Genomic DNA, 19449 nt, shown 5'->3' on the forward strand with positions numbered 1-19449 from the left:
TTTTTTCATCGTAGTTTTATTGGACTTTTTGTATGTTTTTTTTTTCTTTACTATTTAGTTAGTCAATAGTCGTTTATAAAAACCAACATCTCACCTTTTTTATTGCTTAAGTATTTCCTCATAATTCAAATGAAACTAATTCACTTTCACGATTTTTTTTTTCATTTTTTTTTTATTTTTCTATTTTATCTTTTATTATTTTTCATCAAATTTATATTTTTTTAATTCATTTTCACTTTAATCTATTATCTCACATCTTTTGGTGCTAGCTCTTCTTCTTCCTCTTATTCAGTCTCCACCATAGAAAATAAAGCTTGGTTTCTTTCAAAATCACAATTGAACTTGCAACATATATGGCATCTCTAAATCATTATTAAACCATATTACAATCTTAGTCTCTTTCCTCTTTCTCTAAGTCATCCTCTCTGTTAATATTCGAGACTGGCCAACACGTGAAGCTTCTATTGATTTTCAAAACAAAACTTAAGTCACAACTAATATCACAACCCAAATGACCAACCACCATCAAACCATATCATAATCTTACCCATGCTCCAATTACAACCTAAATTGCAAGACCACTAAGTGAAGCTTCCATTGGGCTCCAACACAAAATTGATGTTACAACTTATATCACAACCCAAATTTTAACCATAAATCACCATTCAAATTTTAACCATAGAAAAAAAGAGAAAAAGAAGATGAAGAACACAAGGGAGGAACCGAAGAAGAAGAAGAAAGAAAAAGAAAAAAGAAGCAAAAGTAAAAAATAATTAATTTTTTTTTTGATTTTTTTAATTTAAAAATATTTTAAATTATTTTTTAATATTTATATCATTAATATTAAGTTGATACTTTTCATTAAGTTGATACTTTTTACTTCAAATAAAATTGGGTAAATACTATTTTTAAGACCTTGTATTTTACAAAGTTACTAATTGGACCATCCATTTTGTTAAATGACAAAATAGACTTTATATTTTCTAAAATTGTACAAATATGACCCTGAACTGATTTTTTTGTCAAAATAAAACTTAATAACATCTTTAGATATTATGACAATACTGGTTACATTTTCTATATCTGTTCGTGTTAGAAATTGTAAGTTTGTTATATTAAAAAATAAAATTGTTGAAAATTGAGCTAAGAGTCTTATTTTTACCATTTTGAAAAATATAGAATCCATTTTATCATTTAACAAAACAAAAAATCTAAGGTGGCGTTTAATAACATTTTTTTAATCAGTTTTTAGTTTTTAAAAGTGGAAAAGTGAAAATATTTTTCAAAAACATGTTCTATAAAACTGTTTTTACTTTTCAATTTAATAATTAGAAATCAAAATTTTAAAAACAAAAAAAAAAAATCACTTTCAATATTTTTTTAAACAGTTTTTTTTTTCTTATTCAATCTTTTGGATTAAGACCAAACCCAGATCCAAATCCCCTTCCCACGGCCCGGGCGCTGAACTCGGCTTCTGACTTGAACTCGAATCCGACCCGGACCTAGACCCGACTTAAATAAAATCAAAAAATAAAAATAAAAATAAACTTTACAAAACACACTTTTGTTTTCTATTAAATTAAAAAATAAAAATATTACTAAAGGCTACCTTAATTAATAATTTTTAAAAAATATAATATTCCAACAATTAAATTTGAAATGTGATGCGAAGGTGATCACCTTTTATTTCCCTCATGCAATCATCAGTGGTAAAAACGGAAGGAGTGGAGAAGTGAATATGAAGGGCTCTGATTGACCCATCAATACATACATGCTAAAACTATACTACTCACTATTACGGGTGTTCATCCGATCCAATCCACACTTTTTTGGTCAAATAACATTCAATCCACACTAAGTGCAGATTTTATATTTTAGATTCAATCCGATCCGCATAAGAGTTTAAATCCAATCCAATCCAAGCCGCAATAGTGCGGATTGGATCGATTATTTTGGATCGGTTATTTTTTTAATAATAAATTATTTAATATTTCATAGAAAAAAAATTAAAAAAAGACTATTGTTTCTTAATCTCCAATAATAATCTATTTTCATCTTTTATATACAAATTAAACCAATATATATATATACTTATCTTTAAATTTACACTAAAATATATAGAAATATTTGCACCAACAACTATTATTATTAAATTATTTAAGAATTTACCCTTACCTATTTTAATACTCACAATTTAGGCATTTCTTTTTGATAGGTATACAAATGTATATTTATTGCTTCTCTCTCCTAAACTGCCTACATGCTAGTTTTTTTTTTCTTTTTCTAGACAATAGCTTTTTTTTTTAATAAAAATCTTATTTTTTTCAAAATAACAGTAAACTAGGTTGATCAAATATATTTTTTTTTTTTACATTCTATTCTTTTTTTTTTATTATTATTTTACATTCTTTTTTTGTTTTTTAATCTAATTAGTAGTTTTAGAAAAAAATAATTATATGTATCAACGTGAATTGTAAATTATTTATGAAATTTTCTTAGACCATTTTATTGTTTTAAATACCGCTACACGCCTACTAAAATTAAAAATTAACCATATGTTTTTCTTTTACATTTTATTGACTCTCCTAGTTGATATACAATCAGATTTTTTTTTTTAAAAAAAAATGTGAATAAACGACACAAATTGTTATTATTCTCACTCTTTATTTTTTTTTATTTCAAAAGTTTTTTCAGCCACGCAATTTATTATTTGGACACAAAAATTACACTATTATAATCTATTTTTTAAAGTGATCATTTTGACATGTTAGAAGCATATATTTTTCTGCTACAAAAAAAAAAATGACTAAAATTAAAAGTTAGACTAAGGTTTCTTAAACAACAAAATAACACACTATAATTTAAAATGTAAACAAGAAATTATAAGTCTCCTCCAATATTTATCTTTTTACTTTTTTTCCTTTTTGTTTACTTTTTCTTTTTCTGACATTATTATCTTCTTCATTTATTTATTAATTTATTTTTTTGAAAAAATCTTCTTCATTTATTATTATTTTTTTATTATTCTTTTTCTCTAAATTTATTATTTCTCTTAGTTTTTTTTTATTTTTCCTCTAACACTTAGATATCTCTCTTACATTTTAGTGACTCCGAAAAAGGACGATCAGTGTTAAAAGAAACTTTTTTATTCCTTTTTTATATTTTGTAACAAAAAGTAATAAAATTTAAAATTTAATAAACTTTAACATATCAAGTAACATCATAACTTAACTTAAAGTCTTTTGTTATTTTGTATTTAGAAGTTAAAATATAGTATACTAATAATAAATTTATTTAATAAAAAGAATTTAATATGTTAATAAAAAAACTTATAAAGTTACCAAATAGTATCTAAAACATAATAGAATTAGTTACAATATAAAAATTATTATATATATTAATTTTAAAGTTGTTTGATCAAAATAAGGAACCAAATGTGTATGAGAAAAAAATTATCTTGAATTAATTTTTTTCTAATAAAAAGTAACTAATTGATATATTATTTACATCAAAAGCAACCAAAAGGTTGTTTTTTTTTTTTAAAATTTGCAAAACACTGAAATTTCTGGAAGCGAGATTTTTTTATTTTTTTCAATTTTCGGTAATTATTTTATATTTCGGTATTTATGCTGACGTGGCAATCGGTATTTGTGCAAATAATTTTTTTAAAGGTATTTTTATAAATAAAATCAATTTTAGGTATAATATTGAAAAGACCCCAAATATATATATATATCTAATTACTAAAATAAATAAGCTAGTATATATATATTTAAACTTTATGTGTATGTGTCTATGAAAATAAGAATTATTTTTCTTGTATTTTTTATTACAAAATAAATAAAATGCACTAACTCAATATACTACTAAAAAAGATTAAGAAATTAGAAGTTTGTGTCTTTTTTTAATTAATATATATTACATATTATAATTTTTTAAAAATATATATAATTAAGTGCGGATTGAATGCTTGAGCGGATTTTAGATTTTTCAATCCAATCCAATCCGTACAAGTGCGAATATCCGCATTTTGCGAATTGGATTGGATCGGATACTTTGTGAACACCCCTACTCACTACTCAGTGTGCCCTCTCCGCACTCTTTTCCAATCTCCGAAACTCAGACTCAAGAGAGAGACACAGAGGGTTTTTGATTGGGGTTGTGTTCCAGTTCCATGACGAGGAAGAAGAATATAACCAAGCAAGTCGTCGTTATCGACCTTGACGACCTCGACTCTTCCGTTCCAGGTAAACCCTTCTACACTCACTCATTTCTTTAATCTTTTCTCTTCTTACCCCTTCATTCATTCATTGATTTCCTCTGCCTTAAAAACAAAAAAACTGAATCTTGACATAGAAGTGTTTCCTCTTTTTTAGCTTCTCCGCTTTTGGGGTTTTTAATTTGAGAATTTGGCTTTGAGTTCAGTTTTAGGGTGCCTAAAAGGTCGGATCTTTATCAAGTTTTTGTTGAAAATTTGTTGTGTTAGGGTTATTTGGGTTAGAATGCTCATTACAAAGTGTGAACTTTCTTTTTCAATATTGATCCCTACGTTTTTCAGTACACATCGGGAATTAGCCATTAGGGGATTGGAACTTGGAACTTGGAACATACAAAGAGGTTTAGGGTATCTTGCCCTAGTGCCACTAGGCTATGCCTTTAAAATGTGACTTTGTTGTGCTCTTGTAGAGGGTAAACATCAGCTTTCAAGGCACCGTACGTGCTGGCAACACTTATCAGCAACATTGCATGCTCGTAAAAGAAGGTTAACAAAGAAAGACCATGAAGCCATTGATGGCTTTAAACTTACTGCCCAATGTTTTTTAGATTTCCCTTGCCGTGAGCGATCAACCAGGAAAATTTCCCGTAAGGATGTTGGCCATGGAGTCACTAAACTGAATAAGAAGCTTGATTCTGGAATCTTTGAAAGTTACTTTGAGTAAGTTGTTGTAATGAGTTAAGAAAGTTACCAACTTCTATTGTTTGTTGTTCTGAGAATTTAAATTAAATATTATGTGTAGGTTATTGTGGAGAGGTTTGTCTGAGGAGAAGAAAAATTCCTTTGGTTACCTTGACTGTTTATGGTTCTCATGGTATAGAGAAGCGTCCTACAAATCCAAGGTCATGACATGGATTCAAAACAAGCAAATTTTCACAAAGAAATATGTTGTTGTTCCTATTGTTATCTGGTTAGTCCATTTTTATTGCTGTTAGTTATATCTATATATATTTGTATTGTTTTTCAGTACCTGGGATTTGAATGCTTTCACATGCCATGCTTTTTAGGCACCACTGGAGCGTTCTTATCTTATGCAACTTTGATGAGAGTTTGGAATCAGAAACCCGGAAACCTTGCATGGTACTGCTGGATTCTCTCGAAAACACTGATCCAAAGCGGCTTGAACGAGATATTAGGAAGTATGTTTTCCTTTTCTTCATAAAAACTGATTTGTTTTGTCTTAAAACAGTTGCCCCATTGTGAATTTAACCTTTTTTTTGTCTCTAGATTTGTATCAGCCATTTTTAAAGCTGAGGGCAGAACTGAAACTGAAAAGTCTCTTCGCAAGATTCCTCTCTTGATCCCTAAGGTGACATTAATTTGTGATGATTTCCTAGATCAAATATTGGTTTCTTTTCGTTGAGATATCTCACTTGATATTTATTGACTATAACAAAATCAGGTACCCCAACAAAGGAGTGATTGGGAATGTGGTAACTTTGTTCTCTACTTTATTAAATTGTTCCTGGATGGGGCTCCAGAAAATTTTAGCATGGAGGGTTATCCATATTTTGTAAGTCTGTCTTTATTTATTATTTTCTGCGATATCATTATCATATACAAACACATACTGATGAGCTTTGCTTCATTCCAATCAAAACTATGTAGATGGAAAGGAACTGGTTTTCTCCAGAGGACTTAGACTGCTTTTGCAAGGGACTGCATTCTGAGTTAGTTGCAACGTGATATTGACATGTTTAGAAAGGCCCTATTTTTGTTAAGATATTGACACAACTCATCCCAAACGTATGACTAAATTGTTAATAGAAATTAGGATGAAAACATTGGTAGTCAAGAAGTAAACCCAAAATTATAGTAAGTTTGTAATCAAAAGTCTTAATTTGTCTGGTGCATGTAAAGGAATCTTATTTATGTAAAGAAATTAGTGTATGATTTGTAATCTTCAAAGTTCTCACTTTTCATATCAAAGGATAAAGCTCGAATTATCTTTTGCCAAAGAGACAGTTTTAAAAATAACTAACAGCTTAGTACAAAAGCCTAAAGGTTCTGGGCTAATCTGAATGTGTATTTGGTCAACAGTTCAACTATTATTTTGGCTTGATTTTCAGGTGCTTATTTTATTTCCACGCAGATCAATATGGAAGCTCTACCTGATTATTGTCCCAGTTATCATTTTAATCATCCTCAGCTTCATTCTTGTTTGGCCTTCATAAAATGAGCTTTTGTTGGTGAGAACCTAACATTGGATTAAAATAATAAACAGTAGAGTTCAAATCCATGAGTACAAAACATGAAGGAGCTCACATAGGTACAGTCATGAAGATTAATAATCATAAAAACAAGGGTGTGCAACAAGCAACAATTTGTTTAAAAACACACAAGTGGCCTACCAAATGGAATGAATATTTAAAAATGATTTTTCCAAAATGTTATTTTATAACAAGTCAAAAATTTGACTTGTTTAAAGCCATTGACATTTGCTAACACTTTGAAACATGTTCTCCCTTTCTAGAATAGTTATTTTTTTTTTCTCTACAAGTGGGTATTATTAAACATAACCAAATCTAACTCTTGAGAATGGTCTCTGACCACTTTCAAATCTCAAAAAGGCCATTCAATGTTTTTCAAGCAATTTTTGGTAAATTTCAACCTAATCCTAATCCTAATCCCACAAGAGAATCAAGAAACAACTCGATTCTCTGACTTTTGGAGGAACAAAACAAAATTTTGACTACTTAAACTATCCAAAATAAATTTCTACTTGTTATGTTTTGTCATGTATTTTTCAATGATTATAGTTTACAAGTAAATGCATTTTCTTCTAAGAAAAAAAGCAAATGCATTTGATTATAGTTTACAAGTAAATGCATTTTCTTCTAAGCAAAAAAGAAAAAAAGCAAATGCATTTTCTTTAACTAACCTAAATCATCAATCTACTAAAAACCCATTCTTCAATTAACAATTTAACAGTGTACAATTATAAACAAATTATGCCACATTTAATTATGCATCACACAGTGAATTAGTATTGAATAATTTAGTCTTTTGGCTCGTTGAATAAATGCCAAAAAAAGTAGTTCAATAGAAGAGGAAAAGAAAATCATATATTTTCCTTCTTATGATTCTCGAGAAACAAACAGAGCATAAAATTTTTTAAATAGTTACAATAAAAATTGGACCTCTTTTTACAATTCCTTTCGGCTGCTTCCTTGGCCTTCCTCTTCTTCTAAATCAAGACATAAGTCTATCTTCGCTCGTTCTCTTCGTGGTGGTTACTGGTGTTGATATCCACTGTCTGCGGCCGAAAACGGTGGGTCGGAACTGGGCAGAGAGCTCACGCGAAGGATGGAAGGCAGAGCATTTCGATAATGATTTGTAGGCAACCAGGAAGAGAGGAAAGATGTAGGCTGGGGTGAGGTTGTCTCGGGCTAGTACGATGGGGCTGGTGGCCTGACGACCCAAGTAGGTTGAGCAGGACAGTAGAGCGAAGAAGGAGAGCGAGAGTGATGGAGTGGAGTGAGAGGCAGCAAAAAGTTTGAGCTAAACCTTGAAGGCGCCTCCAAATTTGTTCCTCGACAACAACTTCAAAGGATAGATATTGATGACAAAAGTTATCTGTGCAACAAGAAAACTTTGTGTCCAAAGATTCAAAGAATATGGTTTGCAAATTAGGAAAATCTATGTATAAACTCAAATAAGCTTTGATGATACAAAGATCCAAAGAATATGGTTCGTCAATGATTACACAAATTTCATTAAGTATTCTCTCATTTGGTATTTGAGATAAAAGCTTTTGATGATTGTGTATATATCACAAATTCAGTAGGATTAAGAATATGATCTTGGTATTATATTGGTAAAAAAAATTACTTACCACTGATGATATACTTATTTTGTATCAGGAATTCAAGATATGTTCCTGAATTATAACAAAAGAAGTATATCAATAAAGTATTCAAAACTTTTGGCATGAAAGATACTATACCAGGCGAAAAGCTTGTAGCTAAAGAAAATAAGTTGTCTAAGTCATTGTCTTAAAAGCAACTTTTGAATTTAAGAAATATAGAAGATTCTTAATTTATATTGGAATCTAATATATGCTCAAGCATGTATGTATTTGTACTTAATATACATATTAAGAACGTTGGATAGATATTTAAGTAACCATATAAGGAACTTTCGGTATGCACCCAAATAAGCTATAAGAAATTTAAGGAGAACAAAATACTATATGTTCACTTTATCAGAAATTAGAAAACAGAAAATTTTGGAGGTGATTAAAATTTCAGGGAGTTAAAGTTTAGGGAGTTTGACCACAAATTACTCTTTCTTTAATGTACTTATTTATTTAAATTTTTAAAAACCTCTTTGAAAACATTGTTATAATATAGGGATATGATTTTGTCCCGTTATTGTATTTTCACGGATTGTAATCTCTGATGTACGGTAGCCGTCAGATGAGGGAGTTATTTGATGTGAGGGCTGAGATTGATCTAGGGGTAATTAGGGTTAAAAAGTAGAAACGTAGCCTGACACTCATTTAATGTACTCTGAGACCCATCTAATATACCACGGAATATATTCCGTGAAAGTAAATCACGGGACAAAATCATATCCTTATAAATATATATATAAAAATTATTTTTAATTATATTTAAATTTTATTGTCATAGTTTTTAATTAGGGATTTTTTTTTTTTTGGAAAAATAACTAAAAGTACATTGATGAGAATAAAAAAAGTACATTGTGCATCCAATAAAGAATATTTATAACAGTTTAAAATGAGCTAACACAAATAATATTTTAGACACTTGTGATTTGTTTGGTATGACGTATTAAACTGTATTGTATTGTATAGTATTATATTAAATTAAATTGTGTTTTATATTAAATTTACATAATATTACATTATATTTTGATTTATGTCAAAAAAAAAATTATATATTTATATGCATATACAAATCAATACTAAACATTTATTTAAAAAAATCAATACTAAACATGTCATTATACAAAAAATATGCTAAAAAATTTAATATAATATAATACGGTGTAATATAAGTACCAAACGAATCTCTATAACTTAATAATTAAGTGATATTTTGTAATAAAATAACATTTGAGGATACACTAGTGTAAAAATTGAAACAATAAAGTATATAGTGAGAAAGTATATATAAATCGAGTTTTAGTTAAAGAGTGGAGAATCGCATTTTGTCGATCATACCTTATATCAAATTACATAGAGTGTGTTTGGTAATACTTTTTAAAAAGTTTTTTATTTTTTAAATTAGAAAAATGAAAATATTTTCTAAAATCATGTTCTATAAAACTGTTTTCACTTTTCAATATTTTAATTGAGAATCAAAATTTTGAAAATTTTGAAAAATAAAATAAAAATCACTTTTAATTGTTTTTTTAAACAGTTTTCTTTTTATCTTTATTAATATTTTGGACTCCGACCCCAACCTATACCTTGGAACCCATACCAAAACCCAAACTTGAGTCCGGACCCAAACTCCGACTCGGATTTTGACGTGGACCTCGGACCCCAACCCGAACTCTGACTCGGAACCAAATTCGGACCCAGACCCGAACCCAAACTCAAACCAAGACTCGGACCCAAACCCCAGACCCTGACCCCGACTTGGACCCCTAGCCAGGACGCAGCGTCGGACCTCGAACCCAGTGTCGGACCCAAACCCATTCCCCGGACTAAACCCAGACCCCCAACCCCGAACCCTAACCCCAAGCCTTCGACCCCGACCCCTGGCCCCGGACCTGACGCCGTACTCAGAATTGGACCCAAACCCTAGCCCCAGTGCTGGCCCCAGACCCCAGCCTCTGGTTCGAGTCCCCGACCCCAGTGCCGAATTTAGACCTTGATCAGACCCAGACCCTAGCCTTAGTGTCGGACCCGAACCCCAGACCTAGACCCCGAACCCAACCTCGTCACCGTACCCAGACCTAGGGCCGGACTCCAGTGTCAACCCCGACCTCAGACCCGATCCCGGTCTTGACCTCGGTCTCGGCCTCGGGTCCGAGTGCCAAACCCGACTTAAATAAAATTAAAAAATGAAAATAAAAATAAAATTAACATAACACAATTTGGTTTTTTATTTTTAGAATTGAAAAACAAAAGTGGTTGTATAACATATTTTTGTTTTTTAAAAATAAAAATTTTACTTTTAATTTTGAAATTAAATTTTTTTAAAACAAAAGTGTTACCAAACGCCACTGTTTTGGTGGAAAACAGTCACAATTTCTTTTTGTGAGCTCTCTCTTTTCCCAGTTCCTAATCTGCCTCTTTTACATCCTTTTCTCTTTTATTTATATGGTACGTCCTTCTTTTGCATGGATGATCTATCATCCTCCTATTCTCTTGTTGACACGTGTTCTCTCTCTTTTACTCTTTTTGCTCCTGCCACGTGTCCGTATTCTAATAGATAATTTCAGTGCTACACGTGCCTGTGTTTTTAATGGGTTTTATTGCTATTATTTTCCCTAAATCCGATGGTGTCGTATCCGTCGGCATCGCACCCTTGAGAGTATCAATTTTTCACTTTGTGCCCAAGACCTTCTTTTTCCGCCGGAGCTCTTGTCTGAAGAGATTCGAGTTTTCTTCCGTCGGGGTCTTTGTCTCGATAGTAGTGTTACCTCGATGTCCTCCCTTTGTTGTGTTTCAAGTACTTCCTCCGTCGGCAAGTTACCTGGGTGCCTTATTGGATTCCCGTTTGTAGTTTTACTTACAGTTGATCTTTAATCCGTCAGTTATCTATTCCGTCTCGTTATTTCTTTTGCTTCCGTCGGTGCTTTTCTTATTTGTTCTTGTGGTTTATCGTTTCCCTTCTTTTTTGTCCGTAGCGCCCCCTTAAGGATCAATAGCTGGACCGCACTGGGTTGGGCCGCCCTCTATATCTTTGAGCCTGGATGCATTCATTTTTTGTGGGCCTTTTAGCGTTGTCATTTATTGGGTCTTTTATTTCTAAGTTTGATTTTAACTCCCCAAACAGCCACCATAATATTTGACAAAAAATGAGAGATGGTAACACACTAACAATAACACATGATACAACAATTTAACAATAAGTTAAATATGAAACTTCAAGAAACAACAAAAGGAACACCTAGAAAATAAAAAACACTCAAAAAAAATTAAAACAAATCCAAGAAGTTGATTATATAATTATAATGTTTCGATATCAAATTTAAGATATAGACATAAGAAAAAGGACAGCACAACAACAAGAATAATAAAAGAAGAAGAAAAAAGATAACCATTCAAATTATAATGTAAAATGTCAAAATTAATGATAATTAGTCACTAGCTAATTAATTATGATAGAATATAATTAGTTTATTATATAGATTTTTTTTTTTTTTTTAAAATTACGATCACATCTATTCTATATAAAGTGTACCTATATAACTAAAATTCTTGGTTTATGAGAAATTTATGGGTGACTTTTTATTTTTATTTAATAAAATAATAAAATATTATTTATATATAATAAAATAATAATAAAACAAATCCTATTAATATTTGAAATGATATTAAATATTCGTTTATACCATCAAAATTTGCACTGCCTACATGTTTCGAAAAATTGGGATGTTTCGATTCGGAAAAAATTGGGATGTTTCTATATATGATATCAATCCGAACGAGGCAACAAGAAACTAAATCCAGAGTTCTCACGAATGAGCGGTGGAGGTTCGATGTCGGCGATGTCTATTTGTTCCATGGACTTCGATAAGTCATCCACTGAGAATGGTATACTGTATAACAGAAAAGTTGGTATATATTTTTAACAAATATATATAAATGAGAGAATTTTACTTCTTGAGAAAAATAGCATGAATGAAAATATGTATATTTATATACCTGGAATCATTGTCTAAGAGGAATGAATTACTGACGGCGTTGTTGGAGTCTTCGGTCATTAAAACCCTCATGTTGGATATAACCTAAAGCATAGTTGTTGGGCAAGGTGAGTGTTATATATAAAAATGGAGTTCTATATCATTATATGTAAAACTCGAAGATAAGTACGGTTTGAGTAGTACAGGTTCACACTATGATAAATGACAGTATTTAAAAAAACGACATTAATTAGAAACAAAATTACTGAGGAGAAAACAACAATAAGTTGAGGAACGACAATGATTAGCAAAAAACGACAAGAATCATTTGGAAAAACTTACATCTGTGGAGTTACTGTGGGTGCCATATTTGTCATCCCAGTACATTGTACTGATCATGAAACGACATTTAACAAAGTTGGAGCTTTAGGTAGCCCTGGTGGTTTGAATTATCCATCGTTTTCGGTTGTTTTCGATTCACATCAAGGGAATATTATTATTATTATTATTATTATTATTATTATTATTACTATAATTGGTGTGATCCATAGATCAATTGTTATTTAGCTTTTGTTTTATTTTTTTATCTTTTTTGTTATTTAGCTTTTGCTTTATTTTTTATCTTTTTTTTTATTTATTATTTAGTTCGCCATAAAGAATTTAAAAATTACATATCTATGTATTCCTTTTCCTATTATAATTTGGACATTCTTATTCTAATTTTTATCAGAGCTTGCTGAGAATAATAATATATGTCATCAACCCAAAACCCATTTATATCTCATATCTTCTTACTATTTTTTCATTCCAATATATATAACAGAATCATATACCCTCTAATTTTTTTTTTTGTTGGCCGTTACACCACTTCTCTTCTTCTCCAGATTTTTCTCTCTGCTTATTCTCCCAAGTAATGTTAATATTCATCACTTTAATATAATATTTTTTTTATTATTTTTTTTTTGAATAAAGATAAATATAAAATTTTAATGTTAATATTCATCACTTCTTCATTTGTTTCTTTTAAGAAGAATATATCTTCATCATGCATCTCTCTCATATTTTGTTCTTATCCTATATTATTATTATCAATTTCGTTTCTATTGTTTCTATTAAATTTCAAAAACAGTAATGACATTGATTGATTGTAAATTAAAAAAAAAATATAAAAAGAAAGTAGTTGTAACAATTCATTGTGAATAATGAATATTGTCCAAATGTTATATTCAAATATAATGAATATTGTCCAAATATTATATTCAAATATAATGAATATTGATTGATGTTAATTGCACGTTTCCCGGGAGAAGCACATCACTACTACAGTCGAGATGAAGCTATAGATAGCACCGAGCAATTAGTTATGGAAGATTTCTTAAACACTCTTACACCAAACGGCCTTCCTCCACATGAATTGCAGCTAAAGAGGAATTGTCCAATAATGTTGCTTAGAAACATTAATCCTTCAGATGGACTCTACAATGGAACCCGTTTGATTTGTCGAGCATTTGAACCAAATGTGATAGATGCTGAAATTGATGTAGGACACCATAGAGGAAAAAGAGTCTTTATACCAAGAATACCATTCTTACCCAATGTGGACGAAAATAGCGGCTTTCCATTTAAACGAACACAATTCCCCATAAGATTAAGTTTTGCTATGACAATAAACAAATCGCAAGGCCAAACGTTAGATTATGTTGGAGTTTATTTGCCACAACCTGTTTTTTCACACGGTCAGTTATATGTGGCATTGTCAAGGGCAAAAACATCGTCTACAGTGCGTGTGTTAATCCGACCTGTGACCACAGGCCAGCACGATAAGAACTACACCAAAAACGTAGTCTACACAGAGTAATTAGAATTATCAAGTTCAAACTAATTTGAAGCAATAACCCTATACTTATTTTTATCTATGCCTTTACTTGGGCTTTTTGAACCAAGATGAAATAAACATTTTTAAATGTATCACCTTTTTTGAAGTGATAATCATCTTATAATGGAGTTCACTATTTTTTGGGCTTATTGAAAATATTTTGAACAGTAATAATATTTTTCTCTCAGTTATATTTGTTTAAAATTTAAAATAACACCGATATAATTAAAAAAAATGTCACGCTTATAGTGTGTTTTTTAAAATAAAAATTAGTGCACTTTTTTTTGTTCAAGTTTTTTAAATGAATATTTAGTACTTACATGATAGTTACATACTACAAAAAAAAAATAATAATTGAATATTTAGTGCAAAATACAAAAATTGCACTATTGTCTCTATCAAAGAAAATGAAGATTGAAATCCACCAATGACTATCATTAGTTTTCTTATCTACAATTTTTAGACTAATGCTATCTTCAATTAACAACAATTTAGAGATTGATTTTTAATTTTCTTTTTATCTTACCCTCATTTAAGTAATGTTTCTTTAAGTATTGGAACATCAATTTTTAGCTAATTTTTGGATTAACTTAAGAACATATTTAAATCATTAAGCTTTCTTAAACACTAATATATTGCATTCAGTATTGAATAATAATCTCACTTTCAAATAACATAGAAAAAACTAGCATAAAATTTAGTATACGTGCCTCGCACGTAGTTTTTTACTAGTATTAATAAGGATATCTATGATGAATAACTTAAAAATAATGAGTATATTATAAGGGGATAATGAAGAATAAAAAATGATATAAATTAAAATAAGAAGTAAAAGGGGGAAGTTAATTTATTAATTAATTAATTAATTAGAGAGAATTAAATTGTATGTATATTTATAAATTATAATTGTGAAAGTTGTCTGATGTTATAAGGGAAACAAGCGCCAGCACTACTGAAGCATGTACTTGCCATAATGGAGTTAGCTGCTTGTGTTGTATGAAACGCATCAAAGTATGCATAAGAATTTCTCTTTTTGCATGTAATAGGTTTCTTCGCATCACATACTCCAATCGATGTTGTGCTACAACATGGCTTAAATGCTTCTTTTAACCCTACAAAACAAAACAAAACAAAAAAATGCATAAATTAATTAACTCATCACAAGTAATATTGAGTATTGCTACCAAACAGTACCAATAATATTTAGTATTACATGTACTCGCACAATTAACTCCTATGTGTTTTCTAATATGTGTATGAGAACATAGGTTAATATGTGCACTAAAATTATGCAACAAGACATTAGGCACAATGATATGCTATAAGTGACATATTGCTACTTCAACAAAAATAGGCTATTTTTGTTCCTGAACTGTATTAAATTATACCCCTTGAACTTTTAAAATCGTTAAAAATACCTCCTGAACTGTTGAGTTTGTTGAATTTAAGGACTTTTGTCCAATTTTAGTAAAAAAGTCTAACATAGATGAGAATCCAGAGGGTATGATTTAGTACATGTTAAAGTTTGAGAGACATAATTTGATAAATATTAAAGTCTAAGGAGCATTAGCACATAAGCAAAATTAAATGAAATTAGACAAAAATCCTTAAATCCAACAATCTCAATAGTTCAGGGAGCATTTTTAACGGCTTTAAAAGTTCAGAGGACATAATTTAGTACATGTCAAAGTTTAATAGACAAAAATCCTAATTAACTAAAAAAATATGTACATTTTCCTTTTAAAAACAAACATATTAATAAACATATTGTTAATGATTTGTGAAAATACAACATATTCTTTTCATAAAGGCCTAATATTTTTGCTCCTAAGATCCAACTAATCTCAGGGCCCACCATTATCACTGTTGTAATATTTTAAGGAATAATTACATAAAACATAATTTTCTTTATAAAAATTACATTATTTATTTTTATATTTTTAAGGTTTTTTTATAGAAACAACATTAAAATAATAAGAAAATTACATATAAGTAACATGAAAATAACATCAAAACAACAACTTAAAATAACATACAGATAATAAAAAATCAATAACAAATTAACAAATATACAACATAAAAAGACCGTATTTTTTGTAAATAAAATTATAAAAATCGTAAAAATATTTAAAATTCTATACAATCGTATTTTTGTAATTTTTTTATTATTTTTGTGTATTTGTGAAATAATCCCATATTTTAATGCATAACTAGTGTATACATATCATTACTTGAAAAATTAAAATAAATAAATAAATAAAAATAGATTGCAATGAATTTAATGTGGTGCATATATAACTGTCAATAGAGTGAGAAAAAATAGTTTTCAAAATTAATTAATCTAGAATAAGCTTACCAAATCGTGCAGGGTTTTGAGCCATCTGATAGGTAAAATCATAATTTTTACCCACAATGACTGCTGCTCCTTTAAAATTAGACACTAATTGTTGAAGAATTTGATTCAACAATGTGTTGTAATTTTTGGCCAAATTATTCAAATCATCCACACACTTATTAGGATTATTTGGAAAAGCCTTAAGCACTGCAGATGGTGAACACCCCATAGCTTCAACCTCAAATACCACAAATTTTCTAGCACCTAAATAATATAGTTTCTGCAAAATTAACACCATAATTAATTAATTATTGTAATATTAATACCCACAAAAAAAAAAAAAACAAACTACAATCAATATTTTATGTTATATTTGTATAACTTAATTAATAATTAATTTGGTAAATGGTAAATGAGAATAATAGTTCCAAATGAAAGTAAATGTCAAAAACAAAGTAATCATGCATTTCTTTTCCATTCTATCTAGAAACTTTACAATTATTATATTTGTTGAATATTCTCTTATCCAAAACCTACAGCTACAAACAAGTTAGTTAATTATGTCATTGTTTTTCAATGGTAATTGAAAAAGATTATTCGAAAATAATAATTTAAAAAGTACAAAATATATATAGCTTTATATTGAGTGTACGTATATAGTTCTTTCATACTGCATCTAGATAACTTTATATATTTATTTGACTTCTTACTCTCAAAACACATATATAAACAACTACAATTTAATTATGTTAATGGTAATTGACAAAATCTTTCTAGCCCGAAGACTATATCAATATTAATTTTAGCACATTGTCCCATATGGAATAAATGGTAAAATATTTATAAGTCATATAAAAGAAGATGGAACCCATAATTCTCAACATGGTATTAGAGTAATCCTATCAGTTCTGCACCTATGAGCATGTCCACTTAATGCCACCATAACTCATTTAATGATCTATTTGTTTTGCACCGACTATTATTCTAAAAAAGAAAACTACAATATAAATGTAGTACGTCATAATTATGATATATATATATAATATAGAGAGAGAGATATGTACCTGTAATTGAGTAGCATATTTTTGGACGAGGTGTTTGGAAAAGTTGAAACGATCACTATTGGTGCGATTTTTGGACATAAGAAAATTGATAGTAAAATCATTGGAACCAGTAACCAAAAAGAATATGGATTTTGATAAGTGATTCTTCAGATCGGTTGGATTTTTCATTCTTGGTCTCAAAAATTCATGGACTGTTTTATTGAACATATCTGTTTGTTCTCCCAAGCTCATAACACCTTTCTGAATTAATTAATAATTAATTAATGTCATAATAAAATCTATATTATATAAAGATATAATAACATAATTAATTTGAATAATGTTCTTATATAAATACCATATTGGTGCCTGTATCAGGAAGAATTCCAGAAGAGGAAGAAGCATAATTAAAACCATGATCACAATCGTATGATTTGAAATCAACGCTTCTGATTGCAGGTGGGATATTCAATCCAAGTGACAAAGCTGCATTATTATTATTATTAATTAATTAAATTATATAATCATAACATGTTTTTTAGTCAAAGAACATCAACCGCATACCAACAATAAAGAGACCCAATAAATACTTATTTCTCAATTGGAAAAAGACTTATTTATTTATTTCCTTAAAATAAAAGAAAAAAAAGCAATTGGAAATAGTTGTTATTGTTGTACCAAACAAATAATATATACATGTAACTAGTGACCACGAAGTCACGAGTTTAAAGAGTCAATTTAATATTGTATTGAATAAATATTTTAATTATTACTTACCGATAACATCAGCCATATTGTAACCATTTGTGGGTCTACCAGTGGCTCCATCGTCAAAATCTATGCCATAAGGTGAAAAATTAGCTTTAGAAATGGTATCAAAGTTGTTGTTATTGCCAACATCCACAGTTGAGTCTCCAAACACATATAAGGCTGGTGCCAACGTATTAGTTTCAGAAGCTACAAATGAGAAAAACAAGAAGAAGAAAGGTATGAAGATGATGATGATGAGTTGTAGGAAGGACGATGATGATGATGAGAAATTCTTATGATGAATACCCATGTTTTATAATTTCTCTTTTGTCAATATAGAGAGACTTTTTCTTTAAAAAAATGAAAATTGAAAATTGGGTTTGAGTGAGAACACAATCTCTCCCTGTTTTGGCCAAATTTATAAGCTTAATTGGGGACAGAGACACTTGGGGTTTTTATTATTATTATTATTGTTCCAAATTTTTGGTAACCTGAATGAAAGGCCTAAAAAGTGCCGTTAATGGCATGATTATATATGTATATATATATAGAGAGAGTTTTGTAACTAATTAGAAACTTTTTGACTATGTTGTTTTTTTACTATATATATGTGACTGTGCTATGTCTCTATATGACATGAGTGTTTAACCGTATTTATAGGGCATAATTTTTGCTCTTCTATGGAATCATGTATTTATGGTAAATAAAAATATATTTGCTAAATTTGTTCAATTTAGTTTGTGATACTATTTAAAAAAATTAATTGTTCCAATGCATTATGCACGCTGGAAAATATGTAACTTTATGGAAGCTTCTTTGAGTTTGACAATTACTTTTACCATTTTATCATCCAACTATTAGTCAAAACAAAACTAGGTTATCTCTCTTACCAATTTGCAATATTGAGATCACATGTTAGTTTTTATTCTACAATTATCCAAATATTTCATAGAATGCAGTGATAAAGAAATATATATTATTATAAAACATTAGAATTTTTTTACTGATTAAAATTTTATGATAAGCTATCCATTTTACTAATTCATAGAGTTCTACTCTTGTCAAAAAAGAAAAAAAAAATTGTAGAGTTCTACTATTGGCTCTCCATTTTGCACAAATTATTGTACACATGAGTAACTTAATTATTTTAGTTTTTTTTACCTATATTTACTTTTGGATTAGAATTCTAACACTTCTAGTTTAATTTATACATCTGGATTTATGTTAATTAGCAGATCTTATGTTAATTTGGGTTTTAGACAAAAATAAAAATTAGGGCACAGTGAAAAAATGAAGTTGTTGAAATTTAAACTTTGAACTTCTTAATTGTTAAACTAATCAAATT

General features: G+C 29.1%; 3 protein-coding genes and 1 long non-coding RNA gene across 4 annotated transcripts; 2 read left to right on the forward strand and 2 right to left on the reverse strand.

The window, feature by feature from the left end:
* Window positions 1-3946: 3946 nt before the first annotated feature.
* LOC115711702 (probable ubiquitin-like-specific protease 2A) lies at window positions 3947-6175 on the forward strand. The gene is made up of 7 exons (XM_030640085.2): window positions 3947-4247; window positions 4687-4936; window positions 5019-5186; window positions 5284-5415; window positions 5504-5585; window positions 5679-5789; window positions 5885-6175. The coding sequence occupies exons 1-7, from the start codon at window positions 4175-4177 to the stop codon at window positions 5960-5962; spliced, it is 894 nt and encodes a 297-aa protein (XP_030495945.2). The 5' UTR covers window positions 3947-4174; the 3' UTR covers window positions 5963-6175.
* LOC133035385 (uncharacterized) lies at window positions 5885-8412 on the reverse strand. The gene is made up of 2 exons (XR_009686621.1): window positions 7417-8412; window positions 5885-6473 (listed from the first exon to the last, which is right to left on the reverse strand). It is a non-coding gene; the product is annotated as an uncharacterized LOC133035385 (long non-coding RNA).
* A 4970-nt stretch (window positions 8413-13382) lies between these two features.
* LOC133036099 (uncharacterized) lies at window positions 13383-13958 on the forward strand. The gene has a single exon (XM_061112581.1). It carries the CDS (start codon window positions 13383-13385, stop codon window positions 13956-13958), a length of 576 nt encoding a protein of 191 aa, XP_060968564.1.
* Window positions 13959-14733: 775 nt separating this feature from the next.
* On the reverse strand, window positions 14734-18573 carry LOC115709052 (GDSL esterase/lipase 7). Its single transcript, XM_030637081.2, has 5 exons — window positions 18132-18573; window positions 17713-17840; window positions 17376-17615; window positions 16333-16591; window positions 14734-15088 (listed from the first exon to the last, which is right to left on the reverse strand). The coding sequence occupies exons 1-5, from the start codon at window positions 18412-18414 to the stop codon at window positions 14877-14879; spliced, it is 1122 nt and encodes a 373-aa protein (XP_030492941.2). The 5' UTR covers window positions 18415-18573; the 3' UTR covers window positions 14734-14876.
* Between the last annotated feature and the right edge of the window lie 876 nt (window positions 18574-19449).

Source organism: Cannabis sativa, chromosome 3 (genome assembly GCF_029168945.1).
Source record: "Cannabis sativa cultivar Pink pepper isolate KNU-18-1 chromosome 3, ASM2916894v1, whole genome shotgun sequence".
Lineage (NCBI taxonomy): Eukaryota > Viridiplantae > Streptophyta > Magnoliopsida > Rosales > Cannabaceae > Cannabis > Cannabis sativa.